The sequence below is a fragment of the Aulonocara stuartgranti genome, assembly GCF_965226115.1.
Source record: "Aulonocara stuartgranti genome assembly, chromosome: 19".
NCBI classification, from domain to species: domain Eukaryota; kingdom Metazoa; phylum Chordata; class Actinopteri; order Cichliformes; family Cichlidae; genus Aulonocara; species Aulonocara stuartgranti.
In genome coordinates this window covers 1,901,574-1,924,249 of record NC_138955.1, presented here as the reverse complement: position 1 = coordinate 1,924,249, position 22,676 = coordinate 1,901,574, and the positions used below count along the sequence as shown (strand labels likewise).

The window sequence follows — 22,676 nt, the reverse complement described above, 5'->3', positions numbered from 1 at the left end:
TGTAAGAATTCTGGGCTCTGCCTCCGTGTTCCTTTTCTCTCTGTAATCTTTGCTCATAGTCGACATAGTCCCTAATCACTACAGTGTTCTTGCCAGTGTGACAATCACATCACCAAGGACAAGGAGAAGGAATTTCTCCCCTTCGTGTCACAATAGCTCCTGTGAGGCACTCAGTAAACACTTAGCCTCACCAACCTCCAGTGACTGCACACAAAGAGCAACTGTTAGATGCTGACTTCACTTTTCTTATGACAGAAGGTGGCTTGTCAGTAAAGAGGAGACAGGAGAAACACCCTTCAACTATATTATAAATGTTGGCATTGCATAGCTTGCAATCTGCAGCTTCCTTGTTGGAAACGCACTGCTTGGAATGCCACAACACAACCAGCTGATCTGAGCAGAGCCTGGCAGATCATAAATGAGTACACAAATAATTACACTTAAAACATTTAAGGGCATCTGTTTTTTGTTTCATGTGTTTAAAAGAAAGAAAAATATCAGCTCATATGTCGAATCTCCAAATATCGGTATCAGTTATTAAACTACTATAGAAAAATACCACACTCCACCAGGTTCTGCTCCGAAATATTTCAGTGTTGGCATTTATCTTCTTGGCACAATTTGAATTACCACAAAGGCTGTTTGGAGTACTTTGGCATGTGTGTACATGTATATGTGCGTCTCTTTAAGAGGACAGATTTTGTCCCTGTGGATAGCACTGCAGTCCACATTATACCTGGATTTGTGGTGGCAAACATACAGCCCGTGGGCTATAACCGGCCCATTAAAGGGTCCCATTCGCCCCACTGGAAGGCTTTAATATCAATGAAATCCACGGTTTACTACACAGCAGTGAAAATCTGTGCAACATTAAGGGCATTTCTAGATCTTTAAAAATTGTTTAAATAATAAATAACGCTGCTATGTTAATGAGATTGGGCTGTGCGTGATCCATGAAGTAGATTGATTTGGATGAACTCTAGATGAACTACGATGGGAAAAGGTCTTTTAGCTTTAGGGAAGGAATTGTCAGCGATCCTTTGGTACTCCTGCTTCCAGCACTCTTTCATTCAGTACTCACAGCTTTTGCAGCACACATTTTTGAGCTCTGGCTTAACACACCTTTATAGCTTTGTGACTCTGTCTTGAACAGTTGCAAAATGATAATATTTTGAATAAAAGTTGGGGGGGGGGAAGAAAACTCTTTTGCAATGGCAAAATGTATAAAAAACCTTTCTCTGTAATAGTCGTAGATACAGAGGGTGTCTCCAGGACACACACAGGGTGAAAACCAAACATGCTACAGTATTGCAGCTGGAAACAATCACACACGCTGAAAACCAGTTTTCTTTATATATTTAGTTTGATATTTTGCTAAAAGCAGAACATTGGCATGAGACATGTGATGTGTACCACAGCTTGGATGAGCGCTGCAGAGACGAATTTGGCCTTTGCAGTGCAGTTCATCTTTGCATAACTCCTCTGGGAATGATAATTTTTGGTCTTCACGGATTTTTGTCCTGTGTCTGATTAACAGGCAGATGTCCTCAGAGAGTTCAGCCAGTGGAACCGTTGCCAGCAGCAAGCAGGTGGTCTACGAGGCCATCTGCGGTAAAACAGGTGGGTTTAATGTTGCAGTTCCACATATTATGCTTAGTGCTCTGCTGTAGTCCTCAGGCAGGAGTGAAGTTATGCCCACTCTATGCCAGTGTTAGTGATTACAGCTAGGCATAGTGGACATTCCCCATGGAGGTCTGACTAACACCACATGATATTTTTACCCACCTCCTGCTCATTCAGTCGTGTGCAGGATCCGTAAATGTTTTCGACACACTGTAAGAAAGTAAATAAATAGATACATACATACATAAAGGCATTGTTAAGTGATTAATTAATTACAACCCTGTTAGAGGAGTGAGGCTCTATTAATTAGGTCTTACAGTGATTTGTGCCCCATTAAGGGTTTGTGCCAAAAAGAGTTAAAGCAGCCAGAGCTGGAAGAGCAAAAGCAAAATTTCCATTGCAGTCATTTTCTGTTTGAAGAAGACCTAGCATGCCGTTTGCCAGCTCCATGTTTTTTGCTTCTTGTGCTTTACTAGAGAAGTTTTGCACCAGTAACTGTTCAAAATAGTTCTTATTTATCTTATACTGGGTCTTGGTGCAGGCCCTGAGTTCATGCTCCATCTGAAACAAGCTGATTTAGCTCCTCCGCCTTAAAGGCCGCTGTCCCTTTAAATTGAATCAAAATCAAATCAAATTTATTCACAGGACAAGTCAAGACATAAAACACAACCAGAATACTTTTCTCTTACGTGTTTAGTAAATACTATAATGTCATTATTTGAAACTTTTTCTGTGTGACAGTGTATAACAGAAGATAAGGTAAAGCATAAAAGGTCCTCTGTAGTTGTACAGTCCTGTGCAAAAGTCTTGCATCACCCTTCATTTCTTTCTATTTTTCCAGGAAAATGTCGTTTTTTGAAACCTGTGCAAACATACATACTCTATTTGTATGTTGGCTGGTTCTGTTCTCTGTTAAGATGACCCCACAGTGTTTATAATGTCGAGGTCCAGGCTTTGGGGAGGTCAATCCATGATAGTGTTTCATTATGTGTTTTTCTATCCAGGTATGCTTTTACTGCTTTGGCAGTGTGTTTAGGATCATTGCCATGCTGAAAAATGAAGCTGTTGCCAAACAGATATTTTCCCTGTGGTATTACTAGTGAATCAAAATCTCATGGTACTTTCATGTGTTTGCATTTTTGTATTAGTGCTGACACCATGACCATGACAGAGCCTCCACCATGTTTTACAGATGGCTGTGAATACTCACTGTTGTACCTCTGTCCTTTGTACAAAAGAAATTGAAATTTGGATTCGTCACTTCATCCGATTTGTTGCCAGATGCAGCTCTCAGGTCTTGTGTCAGGTCTTTGCTCTGACTTTTTTCTTATTTCTTAAGGACTTGACTTTCACAAACTGTTCATCTACTGTGGATAGTTTTTTTAAGCCTGCCACTTCTTCTTTTGGCCTCCTCTTGTTCAGTCTCCTCAACTTTTTTAAAGATGCTGTACATGCAGCGCTCACATATGCCACGTTTTGGTTAATAGCAAAAAAAAATACTATTTTATGTCTGAAAATGAGGGGTGGCTCAAAGCTTTTACACAGTACTGTGTGTTCTGCATGTGTTCAGATCCAGAGGAACGACACCACTCTGGGATTAAAAGGCACAGCAGTGAAGACATCTTTTTTTGAGATCAACGGATGGGAACATTTGGGGCATTTCCATCTGTTGGCCATTGCCATGCAGTTGTAATTACTGTCCATTTGCCAAATGCTGTACCGAATAAATAACACCTCTCAAGAGAATGACAAATGCAACTCAGACTTTGTGGGTTCGTGCACTCACGTGTGTGCTTCTGTCATCTTGCCTTATTTCCACAGCTCTTTCCATCCTGAGAGAAGTGTTGAGCTTATTGCAGTGATATTAAGCAGTTTGCGCTTATGCACACATCTGTTTGCCTGATCACGGGCTTTTTCCACAGCACTACTATACATTAGCATTAGAAAATCACACCATTCTTCACATCATGTCAGTGTCGCAGTCAAGCGAGATCAGCTTGTTGGAAAAACGCAGTAGCTGTGCATCGACCTGTCATCCCTACAACTCCTATCCACACTAAAACACACACACACACACAAAATATTTTTTTAGTTCTCCATTTTCCTCCTCTTCCCAAACTATGAAACCTGGCTAAGGTTAACAAACATCTTACAAACTCATCAATTACTGTAACTGGATCCTTTGGGAGCAACTTCTGCATTTAATGAATGCATTTTTTTCCACTGTTCAGGGTGCAAAGGGTGCTTCACTCATGAATTAAAACATATCACTAATATATATATATATATATATATACATACATACATACATACATACATACGTGTGTGTGTGTGTGGAGAGTTAAACCACTTAGTGGTGCAGGTTTAACCATGCGTTTTTAAATGAGGCTGAGGGTAAAACGGAGACTCTGTGTGGTGTTTTGGCAGAGGGAGGGGTTATTGAAAGGGACACAGCCTTTGTGGAGCTTCAGAGTGCATCAGGTCTTTCTGCCTGCCCGGTGTACCTCTGTTATGAGATGACTGAGCTCCCCTGATCGACTCTGACAGGCAGTTAGAGCGAGTCCAAATGGAGAGCATTCTCTCTGATCAGCTGTCAGCCGTCATTAATCACACTCTCCCTTTATCTCTCTCTTGTGCTCTCTCATAATATCTTCCTCTCTTTGCTCCTGAAACCCTCCCTTTATCCTCTGCAAACCTTTTCTGCTCACTAACCCCCGCCTCGCCCTTTTCCCCACTTCTTCTGTGTTGATTTTTGACATGACACGAGGGCGGGATTTTGATGAAGACCAACCGGAGCTAACAAGACGAGATCGTATCGGCCACATGTGTTTCAGAGTGCTTCCCTTGAAGTTTCCTTGAAGCTCTCAGTGCTCCACAGTCGGTGACTGTGAGGAGATTTATTGCTTGAGTTTGAGAAGGAAATGAATGCTGAACTTGGGTCAATTTAATGGAAGTCTGATCATGTCAGGACAGATGGCTTAGGCCTCTCTCTATCAAAATAAGACTGTGTGGTGTATTGTTAGGATAGGAAGGTAGTTTTTGGCTGCCATCCCTGTTTTCAGATATATTATGTAAGTTACTGGATTTAATTTACCAGATGGATTTGTAATTGACTCACTCTACTGAACTATGTATGTGAGTAGGCATTTTATTGGTAGATTAAGATTTAGTGTAGGGTATGTAATACAGTGGTGTGAAAAAAATGTTTGCCCCTGTCCTGATTTCCTATTTTTTGTATGTTTGTCACACTTAAATGGTTCAGATTGTCAAATAAATTTAAATATTACACAAAGATAACACAAATAAACACAAAATCCAGTTTTTTGATGAAGGTGTTTATTATTAAGTGGGGAAAAAATCCAAACCTGCATGGGCCTGCGTGAAAAAGTGATTGCCCCCTAAACCCAATAAGTGGTTGGGCCACCCTTAGTATCAACAACTGCACTCAAGTATTTGGGATAAGTGGCATTGAGTCTTTTACATCGCTGTGGAGGAATTTGGCCCACTCATCGTTGCAGAATTGTTGTAATTCAGACACACTGGAGGGTTTTCAAGCATGAACCACCTTTTTAAGGTCATGCCACAGCATCTCAATCAGATTCAGGTCAGGATTTTGACTAGACAACTTGAAAAGTCTTTTTTTGCGTTTTTCTTAAGGCATTCAGAAGTGGACTTGCTGGTGTGTTTTGGGTCTTTGTCCTGCTGCAAAACTCAAGTGCACTTCAACTTGAGGTCATGAACAGATGGCCGGATATTCTCCTTCAGGATGTTTTTGTAGATTGCAGAATTCACAGTTCCATGTAGCAGAGTAAGTCTTCCAGGTCCTGAGGCAGCAAAAAAAGCCCCAGGATATTACACTACCACTGCCATAGTTTACTGTTGGTATGATGTTCCTTTTCTGAAATGCTCTGTTAGTTTTGTTCCAGATGTAACTTGACTGAAACCTTCAAAAAAGTTCACCTTTTGTCTCATCAGTCCGCAGAATATTCTTCCCCAAATCTTGGGGATCATCAGGATGTTTTTGGCAAATGTGAGACAAGCTTTCGTGTTGTCAATCTTTCTTACTGTTGAATCATGAACTCTGACCTTAACTGAGAGATGTGAAGCCTGTGGTTCTTTAATGTTGTTTTGGGTTCTTCCGTAACCTCCTGGATGAGTCGTTGAAATGCTCTTGGAGTAATTTTGGCTTCACCATTGTTCCAAGTTTTCTCCTACTTCTACAACGGCTCTCACAGTGGTTCACTTGAGTCTCAAACAGAGCTGGGCAGTAACGCGTTACTGTAATCCGATTACTTTTTTCAAGTAATGTAATTAGATTACTGTTACTTTCCCGTAAGCATGCTGCTGTACTGCGTTACTAAACTGTGATTTAGTTTGTGAGAGTGTCTCATGACAATGACGTACAAGTGTGTGACGTCCATGGCAGCAACAGATGTGTGTAGATCAACAATGGATAATATGGAGTCCGGGAGAGAGCACGACCGTGCAGTGTTTAAAGCTTGGAAGTACTGACATTACTTTAAGTTTGATTGCGTAAAAAGTGATAAAAACATTAGCGTCCACAGTACAATCTACATGGGAAGAAAACTTCTTTCCGCAGCGAAAAATTAAACTTCAAATCTGAGCAAGTACCTAGCACGCTGCCACGAGAGTGTGAAATTCACAGGGAAAGGGGTTAGGGGTTGCAATGTGCATAAAGTTAACAGATTAAAACTAATAAAAAAAATTTAAAGGAGACTTTTTCATTTGATTCAATTTTATATCATGAAATATGCAGAAAAATAGAATTGGGCTTTAAGGTCTATTGCTTTTGAATTACTTTTGAAAATAAGTAATCAGTAACTTTAATGTAAAGTAACTGGATTGCCTTCTTGGAGAAGTAATCAGTAATTAGTAATTAATAACTATTTTCAAGTAACTTGTCCAACACTGGTCCCAAGGCCATTCTTTGAGACCCTTTCCAGACTGACTTTGTTTCTCAGGTCTTTCTTCAGATTGTGACATGATGTACTGCCAGGTTCACTTTGTCAGACAGCTTCTATTTGAGTGATTTCTTGATTCATCAGGTCTTCCAGTAATTGTTTTTGTTTTTAGTGAAGCTGAGCACGGCTTTCCAAAAAATGTGATTAATCACAGGTAATTCATGATTTAACAAGAGGGGCAATTACCTGGTCCTGTGTGAAAAAGTAGGCTTGTATAACCTTTCTCCTATAATCAATGATCATAATCAATCATCATTTAAAAACTGCATTTCCTATTTACTCAGGTTATCTTTGTCTAATATTAAAATTAGTTTGATGATTTGAAACATGCAAGTGGGACAAATATGCAAAACACTAGAAAATCAGGAAGGGGGAAAACACTTTCTCACACCACTGTGCAGCGTTTGACTGAAGTTGTTGTTAGTTACCGTTTCAACCTTTTAAGTTTAGCTTGCTTGACGATCCCTTGATTTCTCCTTCTCGTTTCAGTTTCATTCAGAGTGGGCTATAAAGCAGAGAATATTGTCCCTTTATCTTTCTTTTGCTGAGCTAGAGGAAGCCACTTCCAGCAGCCCTGTCATCGGGTTGGAAGCGAGGGAGATGTTTTTCGTTTTCCAGCTCAGTCAGTCAGTCCTCGCAGTGTAAAAAAGCACCAAAACAAACTGTGCAGAGAGGGAATGAAAGGGAATACTGTTTGGGAGCACAAACACAGCAGCTCCAACTGTACTTGGAATGTCTTTTTCTACCGGATACCTGGCTGCACGCCAGCCGATAGGATCAGGGGGTGAAGGGGTTGAACACAAACAACTGAGCTGACTGACGAGATCAGCTGGTATCCACCTTGACCATGAATAATTGAAGAGGTGGACTCCACAACGGTTTAGCAAACTCTTCTGAAGAAAAACTCTTTTGGGCTTCTGTTTCTGTACACATGAGGGGTAGACCTTTGACTGCCTTTCTCACTCTTGTTATTTCTTCTTCTTTTTTTTGTTCTTTTAAAAAAAAAATAAAGGTCTTTCTGCATACCGCAAGCTGTTCCAGGATCAGGAGCCCACTCACAGATGACACGAAGGCGACCAGAGGCACGTCCTGCCACTCTGCAGGCCTGACAGGTGTCTCTGCATGTAACTGCATCTCACAGAGGTTTATTCTGGGACGGGACAACAGATAAAAGTATGCCACACATCGAACAGGGTCCTATTAATTTCTCAATGATACAGCCACAGACATGCAAGAGGATAGTGTGCCAGGCCAAAAATGCCCGGCTTTGACGCAGGTCGGGATTTTGTTGCGCAGCTCCACCCCCTCCCCTCATCGCCCTTGGCTACAATCAGTCCGTATCCCACAGTGCCCGCCCTCATTCTCTCCATGCTGTTGATGCCACAGGAAGATTTCACTGACAGATAGCCTTCAGCAGATGGTTCTTCAAGCCCTGTTGGTATTTTAACTACAGGATTCGTTGTTTTATTCTGTGCTCAGGCAGTAGCATGTCCACCACAACCATGCGTGCACATTTTTCTTCTTTTCTCTTTTTCTTTTCTTTTTTTAAACACAGGTGATATGCGGGTTTTGGTAATGAGAGACCTCTGTTAAGTTTTTGACAAGCATTGTTCAGCCCGCATGAGCAACTTCTCATTTTACAGTCATGAATGATAAGTGTGCAGAGAAGTTCTTTTCATGTGTGGCTTTCCAGCGTTAGACACTCCTGACTCCCACTCCTCGCTGGAAGCCACACAGTTGCCAAATCTGACTCCTCTGCCTTTTCGCCCTGAGGACATGTTAAGCATAGCACCCTTTTTCTTGTGGGCCTGATAATAAAATGTGATTGTATTAATGTTGTTCCCTTGTTTGTATCTACAAAGATGACCCAACAGGGATGTTCAGGTTTCATGTAAAGAATGCAGTCGGCTTGTGATTATTCCTGTAAACTGTTGAGATGCTGATATTGTTTTTCTGGATGGACCAAATTCATTATTTTTGATTAAAAAATAAATAAATTATTGTCATTACATCAGTATTTATTTACTGTACATTGTCCAGCGTAACCTTTTTGGCCCATTTCTGTAGCTCAAAGCCTAAAATAAAAAGGAAAAGATCTATAATGAAGGTCGATGCTGCACCAGGAGACCAGTATCCTCACAGATATTCTGTGGCTTGGGACCATATAGTGAGTTCACTCAGGGGTGTGTTTATTTAAAAAAAAGAAGATGTGAGGTAGTGGTCAGCAGTTTTACCATGTGTTTATAATAACTTTGGCTGAAATACTTGAATTTTGTGCATGATTTTCTCACATCAGCTGATGACTATCACCTGGGTGAGTGTGCACAGATTGTAGTTTTCAATGCAGTACAACAGGTCAACTGTTTTAACATGTAACTTGACGGTGAATGTTTTTGTAACATGTGCTCTTTGACGTCATGTTGTGAAGTCCGACCTATTAAAGCCAGAACTCCCAAAAGCAAGATCCAAATCAGTGTGTGTAATGTAATGTGGTGACAGCGTTGTTTACAATGTAAAGAAAAGAAAACTGAGACGAAAAACAACTCCTTTCCTCTAATAGTAAATATTTATGTTTTATTAATACATTTAACAGTAATTTGCTCATACAGGTGTCCCCTCTTGGATTTTCCCTTTATAGCTAATGTCTCTCCTATTCAATTCCCATATTAAGAAAAATACAAAGAGGCCACTAGGATGAGTAAATCACTGTATGGGATGTGAGTTTTTGAGACATGCTTAGAAAACATAAACATTTACTACAGGTGTTTTTTCTTTGTTTATTTTCCATATGGGCTGTACCATGTTATAATCTCTTTGACTGTTTACAATATGCATGGAAATGTAGTATTTTTGGGACCAGTGAGGCTGTTTGTAGCAAACAAAATTGAAATGAATACTTGGAAAGCATTAAAAAACACGATGACTGTGACTCTAACCACTTTTGTTCATTTTGTTCGAACACTTGAAATTCAGCCCCTGACCTTTTGAAATAAAAACACCCTAAAACATGTGTAAACTAAAACATAAATACCACAACAGTAAAGGAGAAAAAAACGAACTGTCCAACATTTTTAATTAAAAAAAAAAAGTGTTTCCAAGAGTAATAAGAAAAACATTTACAGTTTGTGATCTATTAAAGTTCACTTAGTGACATTACATCATCTCATACAACAGAAAAGGCTTCATTTAAAAACAAAACAATCCCTGGAATCACCAGTCCTGTTGCATTATAGAGGTAAACATAACCATGGAAATACTACTTTGAAATAACGATCGGTTTCCAGCATGTTGTCTTTTCATTTAGATCATTTTTAATCGACAGCATTTAATCCTAAACAAACAGTGTAGGGAGCCGCGGCGCGCACAGCGTCAGTTTCCAGCTCGGACTTTTTGAATGTGTCCCGTGTGATGTGTTTGCTCTCTTTTGGCGTATGCTGAGTTTAGTCTGCATTCTGAGTCCTTCTCTGTCTCTCCCTCTCTCTCTTTTTAATGCATCCTTGAGAATGGATCAGTCATTTATTGTTCTGTTTCTCTTTCACTGAAAATGGCCTTTGATTACCAATAGTCGTGGACATGAGGTACAAAATGCTGGAAAAACAAAAAAATATGAGAAACACTGATGTCAAAAAGTAATTAACTACCAAGAGGTCTGATGGGTTTGAGAGCGCTGTTGGTGAAGTGGTGTATGACAGGTCTTCTAAGTATAGCTGTAGTGGACTCCATCTCTTTTTTCGTTTGTTTTTTAAGAGCTTGGGCAAAGCTAAAGCATGGGAAAGAGGTACTCATGGAGGCCAAACTGTACATTGCCCGCTTTAATTCCTCATACCCGCTTCGGGCAGTGCTGGGAGTGATCAAATCCCATGCCTTGCTTCTCACAGGGCACCCCCCCCCCCCCTTCCCTCCCTCGAAGACCTTGAAGTTTAGCTGCACTTGCAGGACTTGACGACCATGTTTGAAAGCTGCTCGACTTTCGGGGAGCGACCCACGTAGTAGAGGATGGTTAGGGGCTCCAAGTCCTGAGGAACACAGCAGGGAGAGGCGGACGCTTCGGGGTTCAAGGTGTTGTACAGGCTCAGCAGCTGTGAAAGGAAGATGACAAAAGAGATGAGGGTTGGCAAGCACATTTCCAAACACCAAAACGGATTCGAGAAGTGGCACTTTTTCTCACCGAGCTGTGGGTGGTGTCTGCACTGCGTAGGTAAGGACAGGGACCAGAGCAGAAGTTGGCATAGTACCCTTCGGGCTGGTGTATCCACCTCCATCCCAGATCCTCACGGAAATTAATATATAGTTGTCGCACGCAGCAGTTCTCCTCGTAATTGCTGCAGAAATGAAAGAGGGAGACAATGATTACCCTCTTGATTTGGAGGATAACACGCAAATTTAAGTATACATTTTCCGCCCCGTGGCCTCAGTCAGAGATGAGACTCAAGTTCAGAAATTCCAGTCTTAGGTGTGCCCTTTTTTTTCCCTCTTGGAGTCAGCCCAGGTGTCTTTGGTACTGCCTGTCATAGGAAATCCAGAGTTGAGGAGACGGTGTGTAAGAGGCGGTAGTGTTTGCTAGTACCGAGACAGATCCTGACTTGTATAATCTAGTACCTCCGCCATGCTCATCTGGGTGATTAACAAGTTTATTGCATGTATTCTTTGTGTGTTCTGCGCTTATTTACACGTCTTCCCTGTCATGTTTTTTGAAACGTGACAGCTGATATTTTAATTGGATGCGGGTGCTTTATTCAAGTGTCCCTGGAATATTAGCCCAGTAGGCAAATGTCTTAAATTGTCAGCGCAGGTGCAGCCAGAGAGAAACGGTTTTGGGAGAATTTATTTTAAGATGATGAGCAATAGTCTAAGTAGTGCATTACATTTTCCAGGGGGAGCGAATGAGGCTTACTTGAAGCAGTAATTGGTGTCAAGTGCCCGCTTGCGCCTTCGGGAGGAAGCCTGGGCATCCAGCCTGTGGGGAGGGAGCATCATGAGGATGAGGTGGGGGTACAGCTGCTCCTTTTGGCTTTTCACACGGCTCTGCTCGTCATACTCTGCTTCCATCCCTGCAGGAGGAGGGTTTTTTTAAAGATATCAAGGGGAAAAAAACTACACATTTTTTTTAAAGACTCTTCAACAGCTGATGTTAGTGAAAGTAAGATTTAGTTTCAGTCAGCATAATCAGTTGTAACTCTTACATATGAATACTCTCCAGGCCCAACTTCATTCACTTCTGTCTCACTTTTCTTCCCTTCCTGGATTTCACACTGGTCCCTCTAACTTCCTTTCTTCCCCTCCATTCTCCCCCTGGGCCAGTGTCTGCTCATCCACTCTATCCCTGATAGCTAAAGCAGTGGATATCTCAGGAGAGATGCTGCTGGTGGATATGTACGGCCCTCTTTAATTTGGGGCCAAACGTCTGAGCGCCGTGGCAGCACATTCCTTGTGGCCAAGCCAGTCAAGAGCGTTCCCAGGACCGAGGGCCTGGGGGCCCCAGCGCTAAGTGAGATACCAGATCGATTGTATTCCCATGCTCTGTGCCTCTCTCTCTTCCTCTTAGAAAGGAAACCCATTATCTTAACAAAAAGACCTCAGTGAGTTTTGCTGCTAGAGGAACATGTTGATGACTGGACTGGAAAGTACTTTTATAGACCGGTTGCATAATAATAAAAGTATTGTGAGTGATATTTTATGACAAATGCATCCTAATTCACCATGAGAAACATTTTTGTAGAGCACACGAGGACTCCTCATCAGTGCTTCAGGCAACTTTAATTGAGGCAGTAAATGCACTAAAACAAAAGATTTCTTTTTGAAATGTAGGCCAAAAATCCAGAAATTTCCAGTCTACCTCCTTTTGTACAAGTATCTCTCTGCCAACTCGACACAGCATCAGCAAACAGAGCAAAAGATTTATAGCTGTTATTCAACATTAATACAGGGAGTGCAGAATTATTAGGCAAATGAGTATTTTGTCCACATCATCCTCTTCATGCATGTTGTCTTACTCCAAGCTGTATAGGCTCGAAAGCCTACTACCAATTAAGCACATTAGGTGATGTGCATCTCTGTAATGAGAAGGGGTGTGGTCTAATGACATCAACACCCTATATCAGGTGTGCATAATTATTAGGCAACGTCCTTTCCTTTGGCAAAATGGGTCAAAAGAAGGACTTGACAGGCTCAGAAAAGTCAAAAATAGTGAGATATCTTGCAGAGGGATGCAGCAGTCTCAAAATTGCAAAGCTTCTGAAGCGTGATCATCGAACAATCAAGCGTTTCATTCAAAATAGTCAACAGGGTCGCAAGAAGCGTGTGGAAAAACCAAGGCGCAAAATAACTGCCCATGAACTGAGAAAAGTCAAGCGTGCAGCTGCCAAGATGCCACTTGCCACCAGTTTGGCCATATTTCAGAGCTGCAACATCACTGGAGTGCCCAAAAGCACAAGGTGTGCAATACTCAGAGACATGGCCAAGGTAAGAAAGGCTGAAAGACGACCACCACTGAACAAGACACACAAGCTGAAACGTCAAGACTGGGCCAAGAAATATCTCAAGACTGGTTTTTCTAAGGTTTTATGGACTGATGAAATGAGAGTGAGTCTTGATGGGCCAGATGGATGGGCCCGTGGCTGGATTGGTAAAGGGCAGAGAGCTCCAGTCCGACTCAGACGCCAGCAAGGTGGAGGTGGAGTACTGGTTTGGGCTGGTATCATCAAAGATGAGCTTGTGGGGCCTTTTCGGGTTGAGGATGGAGTCAAGCTCAACTCCCAGTCCTACTGCCAGTTTCTGGAAGACACCTTCTTCAAGCAGTGGTACAGGAAGAAGTCTGCATCCTTCAAGAAAAACATGATTTTCATGCAGGACAATGCTCCATCACACGCGTCCAAGTACTCCACAGCGTGGCTGCAAGAAAGGGTATAAAAGAAGAAAAACTAATGACATGGCCTCCTTGTTCACCTGATCTGAACCCCATTGAGAACCTGTGGTCCATCATCAAATGTGAGATTTACAAGGAGGGAAAACAGTACACCTCTCTGAACAGTGTCTGGGAGGCTGTGGTTGCTGCTGCACGCAATGTTGATGGTGAACAGATCAAAACACTGACAGAACCCATGGATGGCAGGCTTTTGAGTGTCCTTGCAAAGAAAGGTGGCTATATTGGTCGCTGATTTGTTTTTGAATGTCAGAAATGTATATTTGTGAATGTGGAGATGTTATATTGGTGTCACTGGTAAAAATAAATCATTGAAATGGGTATATATTTGTTTTTTGTTAAGTTGCCTAATAATTATGCACAGTAATAGTCACCTGCACACACAGATATCCCCCTAAAATAGCTCAAACTACAAACAAACTAAAAACTACTTCCAAAACATTCAGCTTTGATATTAATGAGTTTTTTGGGTTCATTGAGAACATGGTTGTTGTTCAATAATAACATTATTCCTCAAAAATACTACTTGCCTAATAATTCTGCACTCCCTGTAGAGACAAGCGTGTGTCAAGATCCGCTGATAACTAATGAGCAAAAAGACATAAAAGAGCACCACCACTGAATCAGCTAGTCCTGAGACCCCCTAATGTAAATCATCCGAAAAACCACCTGTGCCTCTGCAGCACTAATGAGAATAAATGGAATTTTTCAACAGAAAAATAGATGCCTATCTTCAACGCTCGACAAATCAAACAAAAGCCAAACAAACTGAAGCGCTATCTGGCTCGTAATCATTAATACAACATCTCAAGAGACTGAAAGATCAAAAGCAGAGAAAAATCCTGACCAAACACAGACTCAGAGACCACAGTCTGGGCCAGGGAGTTGGGACAACACACGAGTCTCGGAAACCTATAGAAAGAGGCCGAGTCTGAGACTGAATTCCTGGAGCTATTTGTTAGATTTCTGATTTCACAGTGAATGAAAGCAACAACAGTGAAAGTGTTGCAGTGGAAGGTTTTCAGTTAGACAGCCGAGGAGAACGATTGTGTATTTTTCTTGCTTCCAGTCATAGTGCTTGCGACGTTAAGTTACACTGCTTCATATTCATTGTGGAGAGAAGAGAGAAGCCTCGTTCTCCTCATTTAGTTCTTCACTTGTTTTCCTAATTTTACCTGAAAACACTCTTCTTGATTTATTTACCTGATCACAGTTTAAAGCCTTGTTAAAAGCACAACGTTCATAACTCTGTGAAATCCATCACAAGTTGGGTATCAAATGCAATCTCACCTTTGAACTTGACCTCTAGTACCTCATGGGCATTCTCAATTATATCGCCATTAGGCCTGAAGGTGTGGCAGGGGCAATGCACACTGATCTCCAGGCCGAGATTGGTCCCTGAGGGTGGGGGGAGAGGAACAAGAGCAGAGAGAAGTAAGGAGCAGACATTTTCAGCCCTGAGGCCGTTCTCCTTTGTTTCACACGAGCCGGTTATTATTTGGCAGGACATGTAATAAGGTGTGATGCGAGGAAAATGTGGTGTCCCACTCACGTCGATTCATCAGCCACTCTCTCACCGTCTCCGTAACATCAAAGGAGACCCACTCAGGCGTTCCCTTGGTCAGGACGTTCTTGCCCCCAATGTAGCGCTGTTTGGCTTTGGGGTCATCTTTCTGGAGGATCTGCGAGGAAAGATGAAAATGTGACCCAGCTGCATAAACTCTTTTTATTTTTACACACACATGCGCGCACAGAATCGAGACTGTCTGTCTGAGCCAGACTCTCCAGGATGCCTTTGGGCCAAATGTCTACTCTTCATGGAAAAAGTGACTCCGTGTGTTGATATCCCCATTTTGCAAGTTAATGCCTGTGTCTTACCCTCTTGCCAGTGGGAACCTGGCCGTCCTTCGAGTCAGCCGTTTAAACTTTGACTTATCCTTCACACACAGTGTCAGAAAGTATCTCTGAGGGCATTTAAAGCTGCCGCTCTGTTAGAATGTCGACGCTCCCACTGGGCAAAGACTGACAGCGGAAAATATAGTTTGTATCTGCACCAGCATGTATTTGAACAAAGGTGTTTATCTGTAGGGAGAAATGTGTTTGGGTGGTGGGTATGAGCGGTGCTATGGATAACCAGGTTTCTGAACAATGTCAGCATCTAATCTGTCTTCCTATGGGAACGAGGGGCGGCAGGGCTGCCAGCGTCAGCCCTCTGCCAGTCAGTTCCAGTCTAAAAAATGTGGGGGCGAGTGAGTGGCTCCATTTACTCCCCCCAGTGGGCGACCCTGCCTCTATCTCCTCCTAGGCTCCTGGAAACAATCTGAAGCCCTGACAGTCTGTATTCAGCACTGGCCAGAGCCTTGCCTCAGAGGCGGTATGCAGTCCGGAGACGCTTGTCTCCCTGGCAGGAAATGTTGGAACCTGATCATTACTTCTAGTCTCTCATGGGAGATTAATGAGGAAACAGAAAAAGAAAAAAATCTATTCCTGCCACCCCACACGAGCCTATACCAGATGTATGCATTAACACGCTTCTAAAATGCTTAAGATCACAGAGATTTATATATATATACTCCGTGCTTAATCCTACATGGATGGACAGCTGCTTTGATTGACAGCTGTGAAAGAAGAAACTGCTGAATGGTAATCTAGGGTTTCTTAAAGACGGCTGCACAAGCTCTTAAATCTGTCCTGATGTAGAATCCATTTGATTTTAACCACACGGAATAATGATCAGCACTTGAAAAGAGAGGTTGAGGGAGCCGGACACCCTAATATAAATGTTTTCATCTTTCTCACTGACCCACACAGGCCTTCTGAGAGAAATTCAGCTCTCCCCCTCTTCACCCCACCCCACCTCTGGACTCTGCTAATAGTGGAAATGAACGGCCAGTTCACACACCTGGTAGAGCTCAATCCTCTGCTCGTTTCTCCTGGCGCTGGGGTTGGGGATCCGCAGGGCTCGAAACTCAGCCCGGAATAAGTTGGTGGCGTTCTTCTCCATGATCGACACATTGAAGCGGAATATCTTGGGGGTGATGCCCCTGGGGCAGTTGGGGAGGTCATCTGCAGGTAAAATGGAAAGAATGACATAAAAGATCTGATTTGTTTTTGGTTTTTTTCTGTATTCCCTTAAGCTCCTACTTCACTGTGAAAAGCACATTTTCACAGTGACATCCTCACAGGGGTGGACATGTTTATTGAGCCGATAATTGATAAACCTTTTGCCGAGGATTCCCTTTCTACAAATTTGAATAGTTTAAAGATAAAAGCAAAAGTTCTATTTTTTTAAAAGAAAAAAAAACAATTTCTAGTCTATCAAGGGAGCCATTACCGCAAACCATCTGCTTATGCTTTGTGCGGTCCGAGTTAGCAACAAGTTGAAGTCATGAAATGAAAACCAAATGTCCCATGTGTTAGTGGAGCAGGCTACAGTGGGACAGCAGCGTGCTCCTCCTCCCACCAGCACTTGAACCCAACAGGTGCTCCGAGGGCTCAGCCAGAAGCCAAGTATTCCCTGGAACTCAGAGGTTTAGCTGGGAACATGCGGGCTCACGTGCTGGAGGAGAACAGCACCTGAGCAGGCACCGAGGAGAGAGAGAGACTCCACCACACCAGGGAGAAGCAATAACTCACTGGACACTGTAACATGGTGCTTGTGTGTGTTTATGACTGAACACTGACCTTTAGCACAATCGGCCCAATGAATGGCCACACCGCGATCCCATCTGAAAAAACTTCCTGCTGCATTGAAGCCTTTCTCCTTTTTATACCATAATACCATAGAGCAGTTTATTATTTTAACAGGCCCAGCATATGCACTGTTGAGCAAAACAAGCGCATAGCAAACTTTTTATGAGCCAAGTGGAAACAGTCACTTACAGCCAAGCCATGGCTAATTTATTACTTCAAGCTTAAGCTTTATTACCAAAGCCTCGGATTTGCTGATGGTTGAAAGGGGCACTGCACCTTTAGCTGATTTGCACCTCGAGCAGATTTGGGACAAATGGAAACTCAGAAGTGAGGCCGTTTTCTGTGTCATGCAAAAGGAACTTGCACATCTCCGAGTATCTGTACTTCATTTGACCCATAATCCTATTTCAGTGTCCTCCCAGTCATTATCTGATATTTCCACAAAGTTTTTTTTTCTTTTTGATTTTATTTCAGCTTTCCCTATTTATAGTTTGACCTTTCAGCATTTGTCCCCAGCCAGATATCTGTCCAGCGTTTCCACACAATCTATAAGGAGGAAACCTCAGTAGCCCTTTTCCTCCCCTCACTCACTCACTGCTCCGTCTCCCCCACAGAAGGTGGAAAGCCCCACTTCGAGGGGAGATTTGAAATTCTAATCAAGTCTTTGGTTTCCTTTTTGGATGACCTCATTTTTCCCATTGCAATGGTTTTAGGTGGATTTCACATTATGGCTTATTTTTGCCAAGGGTCTGAAAGGTAATTTGTTCCATGTTGGTGAGTGGAAGGGGATTGCTTGTATAATTAAAGTGAGATACAGTCACAAATTGATTTGACCACCACTCCCGACTCCCCCGTCCATTTTTAGATGATAGAGTTTAAGGCTGAGTATCAGGATGCTGACACAAGCTTAATGTATTAACTGTTTGACACGGCACAGGTTATGTCAATAAGCTTCTCCAGAGTTTAATTTCTACTAGTAAAAAAAATCAAGGTGTATAGTTTTCCATGCCAAACAAAGCAACACTCTATATTTTAAACACTGTATAAGTAATTAAAACAACTTCTCATGTTATTTCTAAAAACGCTGTAAAATAGCACACTGCTCTAAGGTCAGAGCATGCTTATTTTGAGTTTTATTGGGAGAGGCTGTCATTAACACATCTGCAAAAGTATATTTATAGTCACACTTTTAAAAAAACCTGGATAACAAAATGATGCCCGCCTGACTCCATTCTCGCATTATCACCCAATTAATTTGAACATATGGGTTTCAAAGGATGGATTAGGGAGTAAAGTTGTCCAAAATGCCCGAAGACAGACATTTGAATAGTTGCTGCTGCCTCGCCCAGACGCTATCGACCACACCTCAGCTCCTGACACGCGTTCAGCCTCCGGTGTCTGGGATTCTCTCCATGACACGGAATCTCCCGGAACGAAGCTCAAAGGAATCACCTCTCTTTGCTCTTTTGCCCAAAGGATACTTGTGATGTCAGTCTCTCCACAGCTTTGTGGATGTAAACAAAGGAAACAGAAAGCACAAGTCAGCAGGTGCTAGCCAGCTGCTGTGGTGTCTAGATCTCATAAAGCAGAACAGAAATTGCATTAGCTGGAGTTCTCTTATTATTTTCCTGAAATTGCTGCATCTGGGATGTGAATTTGCATCATGCTCTAATGGAAAAGTTTGATTTCCCCTCCCCAGTTAGCCGAGGGTTTAATGTACCAAATTCAAACGTTGCTTTTCATCAGAAATAAGTCCATTCCTACATCGGACTGCAGATATCAGCTATGGCAGTGTGGAGGAAACAATGCAATGAGTGACGACCCCCCCCCCCACTCTCCTCCTACTGGATTGAAGATGAGGAAGCAAAAATGGTAAAGGCGTGGGAGTTTGATGGAGCCATGCTGTTTCTTTGGAAGCAGACCAAAGACCTCTGTCTCTGTTTGTACAGGTGACATCATCTTTCTACTATCCCATATATCAGACACTCTGCTGTCCTCAGAGTTGGTCCTCATTTTTTCTCTACTGACCCAACACTGAGGCAGTGATTGGCTTGAAATTTCACTGAGGCTGCAGGCTCCAATGAGCTAGTCAAGGCCAGTCAGCAGACTCTTAAACTGTTATTGTGTTGCAGGTCGCCCCTCAGTTCAAATATGTCTTTATCTAATTTCCTCAGCAGCACTATCCCCACCGGCTTTGTGATGCACCAGGAAAAAGAAAAGGAAAGGAAGCTCCAAATTCCTGTTCTCACTCAGTTTTGTTTCATCTGCTCATAAATGGCCAAAGCTTTGAATTGCATCGCATTGCATTCGCAGTCGTGTCTAGCAAAGCAGTCTGGGTGCAAACGTCGCATTAAAGAGTGTGTGAAAGGTTTCTGTTTAACTTCCTAACTAAGCACGAAAAAAGCCAAACTTGACTTTTTTCCCTAAACACTCCCACCTTCCAAAAAGCAGCGAATGCAAAACTCATTAGATTCAGCAGGAATGAAAATGAACTACACAGCAGAAATACCAAGGTGACAGACATTATGTTTCTGCATACTGCAACATGCCCAGCTCTCCTTAAAATTACATAATGGAAAGGAAGAGAAGACTGCTAATTAATGCATGTGGCACCTTCTGTTAATTTAAACAATCTGTGACTCTAGTAAGCTGTTTGGGAAGAAAGTGCTGCCAGTGTGTTCATGTCTTGTATTATCACCTACATTATGGCCCACGGTGTGAGACCAGTGATGTGTCCTGGGCACCTGGCCATCACTGATCCCACTCCTTAGACCTCTGTTTGTTTTGGGAGCTCTGACTACCTCTGACCAGTGGATAAACCCGGAGCTGTGTATTTTGAATGTCAGAAGCACTTTGTGGGACCTGTGAAATGGATTTGATTCAGGGCTTCTGCTGGAACCGGCAGAGGTTCTGCTCAGCGTCACAGCATTGCACAAACACCTGTTGATTTCAGAATCACTACACCGTGCGCTAACCGGCCTCTGACCGTGAGTGGGCACCAATCCAATTGCTCCACTTAGGCTTTCTCTGGAGAATCTGCAGCTCAGCGGGCTTCTGCTTCTGATTTCTGGAACAATCAATGGGCCATAGTTTATACAGGAAATACCAATATGGATGAACGAGGGAATTAGATCATAACGCGGAGCTACTTGAAGGAAATAGTGGGGGGGAAATAGAAGTGAGTGACAGTGGAAGAAAAAATATTGGGGATCTCACGGCCAGAAAAATGGAAATGAGGTATTGGAGTTGGCAATAAATAGCAGATTTAACAGCCTGAGAATTTTCCTCGCTTAGGAATGTGTCAGACTAAGGCTGGGGTTCCCATGGATTTGGTGTGAGGTATGCATGAGGAATTGTGCTCATTCCAATTAGACTGTTTACTTTGCCCTTTCCTCTGCGCGACGCCACGGAGCGTCTGCGCGTAAAAAGCCGCACAGAGAAGAATGGACTTTCACACCAACCGGAAAAAAATATTTGTCTTTCACCCCCCCCCCCCCCCCCCTGTAACCTCGCGTAATAATTAGGTTGGACATCGTGACAAAGATAAAAAGCGTTTGCGCAAGTAACTGGAATGATTTGGGATTGCGTGTGGTCATCAACTCTTCTTTAAAGTTCAAAATAAACCACAATTATGCATCTACACCTAGAACAGGAGGAGTTTCTACTTTATTGGCTTATAAAGGAAAAATTGGAACATTCATAACCCCAAAACAGTACACTCACTGTTTTCTTGTGGCCCATTGATCATGTTGAACTTGTAAATCTCTTTGGCGTAGTACTCTGTCTCCGTGTTATCCTGTCCGCAACTCTGCTGCCGGTCTCTCCCCAGCTCCTCAATGAGCTCCTTGGTGCTGTTATAAAGTGCCAGAACCTGAAACGGTACTTGACTTGGACCTGTTGTTTGAGGCGGACTGGTCATTCGGAGTTTACTGAGAATCTGTCCCCGGACGGCCTCCACTCTCTTTTTCTTTATGTGTTTGATGTCCACTGTGGTGCAAGTGGATAGCAAGAAAGTCACTGTCACACAGTTTGAGAGGAGGAAAAACACAAGTGCTTTGCCCAGATTCATATTTTAATCTGCGTTCGCTCACAGCCGAAGCCTTGTCAAGTAATATTAGAAGAAGGAGAAGAAAAAAATATCCCTTTTTATCTTTTCATTGAAGTCGCGAGTGAGTACTGTTCCTGGAGGAATCCCATTTTCTCGAGTGCTATGTCATCTTTGCCAAATGCGCATTTCCATGGGAGCGAATCCGCGCAATTGTGCAAAAAGGTCTCGACTCTTCAACAAAACTCTTAATTACACTCTTCATTCCCCCTTGTCTCATTCAGGCACCTCTTCCCCTCTCCTTTCTTTGTAGTTTACAGGGACCCGATCTCTCCACCGCCGTTTAGTTGCTCCATTGCATTTGGGGTCTTTCCATCCACTTGTGCAAATATATATATGGAGTCAGTGCGTCTTTGTTGTCTTCTTGCAGTCCAACCTCAAACACACTAAAGACGCTTTCCACGCTCACTCATACTTTATACCCACCATCGGTGACGTTTCTGAGGGAGGGGCCGCGAGCTATAGACCGAGTGCGGACAATGTGCTCAGTCCCACTCCGTAGTAAGATAAATAAGACTTTGAATTTCATGCTGCCAAACAGTGTTTGAATCATACGCAGCGTAATATTGGGCAATGAGATTTCGCAAGAGAGAAGGGTTGCATTCATTTGTCAAGTGAATAGCAGCATTTTATGGATGTGGCTGAAATTAAGTCACGTTCTGTTGTGTGCCCCACGCGCGCTCACAGCAGTTCAAAAATCTAAACCTGAGGAGGTTTACGTGCTTAATATTTTTAATCGTGGGCAAAATAAAGTGCCAATGAAGTAAAGTTCAGAGTTAACATGCAGAACTTCTGAGGGTGCGCAAGGGAGCTGCGGTCCTCTGCAGGCTGCTACCGTTCAGCGCCTCCCCAGTATCATAATGAAAGGAGACAGCGACATCTCGCGGACCACGCGGGGAATTGAAGGTACAATTTGATTTCATCTTTATTTTTTGCCTGCGTCCTCAAATGAGATATTTTGCACTGAGGACAAGAGTATCACTTTATCCATTTAGAAAAAGACAACAACAAAACAAAGAAACAAACAAAATAAATATAAAAATAAAAAGCGACAACAATACCTCCTGTTTTTCTTTAGTGATGTAATTTTTACTCTTAAAAATGAATTCATATTATGAGTTTTAAATATATATATATTTGCTTGTTTGTTTGTATTTCCGGACGTAATTATCCAAGGATTTTTTTTAAAATTATTTTTTATTTTTTGGACACACCATAATTATCTGTTGACTCACCATTAAATCAGAGAGAAAAATGGGGCATATATTCGGAGTAGGCGTCTTATTTATTCAACAGTAATGTCTGGGGAGCTCCAGTAGTACAAGGAAACATTGTTATCATTACTTTATAT

General features: G+C 42.4%; 2 protein-coding genes across 8 annotated transcripts in view; one reads left to right on the top strand and one right to left on the bottom strand.

Moving 5' to 3' along the window:
* ttll5 (tubulin tyrosine ligase-like family, member 5) overlaps positions 1–8,614 on the top strand; it is a 57,638-nt gene extending 49,024 nt beyond the window's left edge. For 4 of the 7 annotated variants that reach the window (XM_082515246.1, XM_082515249.1, XM_082515244.1 and 1 more), the window contains 2 exons: positions 1,538–1,620; positions 3,194–3,618. In XM_082515246.1, the coding sequence (XP_082371372.1) occupies positions 1,538–1,620; positions 3,194–3,255 (145 nt within the window). In that variant the 3' untranslated portion in view covers positions 3,256–3,618. Of the gene's footprint in view, positions 1–1,537; positions 1,621–3,193; positions 3,621–7,617 lie in introns of those variants that run through there. The other 3 variants (XM_082515248.1, XM_082515247.1, XM_082515243.1) reach the window with 3 other exon arrangements.
* Positions 8,615–9,368: 754 nt separating this feature from the next.
* Positions 9,369–21,714, bottom strand: tgfb3 (transforming growth factor, beta 3). The gene is made up of 7 exons (XM_082515260.1): positions 20,944–21,714; positions 16,430–16,593; positions 15,080–15,209; positions 14,818–14,925; positions 11,500–11,656; positions 10,774–10,927; positions 9,369–10,684 (listed from the first exon to the last, which is right to left on the bottom strand). The coding sequence occupies exons 1-7, from the start codon at positions 21,287–21,289 to the stop codon at positions 10,526–10,528; spliced, it is 1,218 nt and encodes a 405-aa protein (XP_082371386.1). The 5' UTR covers positions 21,290–21,714; the 3' UTR covers positions 9,369–10,525.
* Between the last annotated feature and the right edge of the window lie 962 nt (positions 21,715–22,676).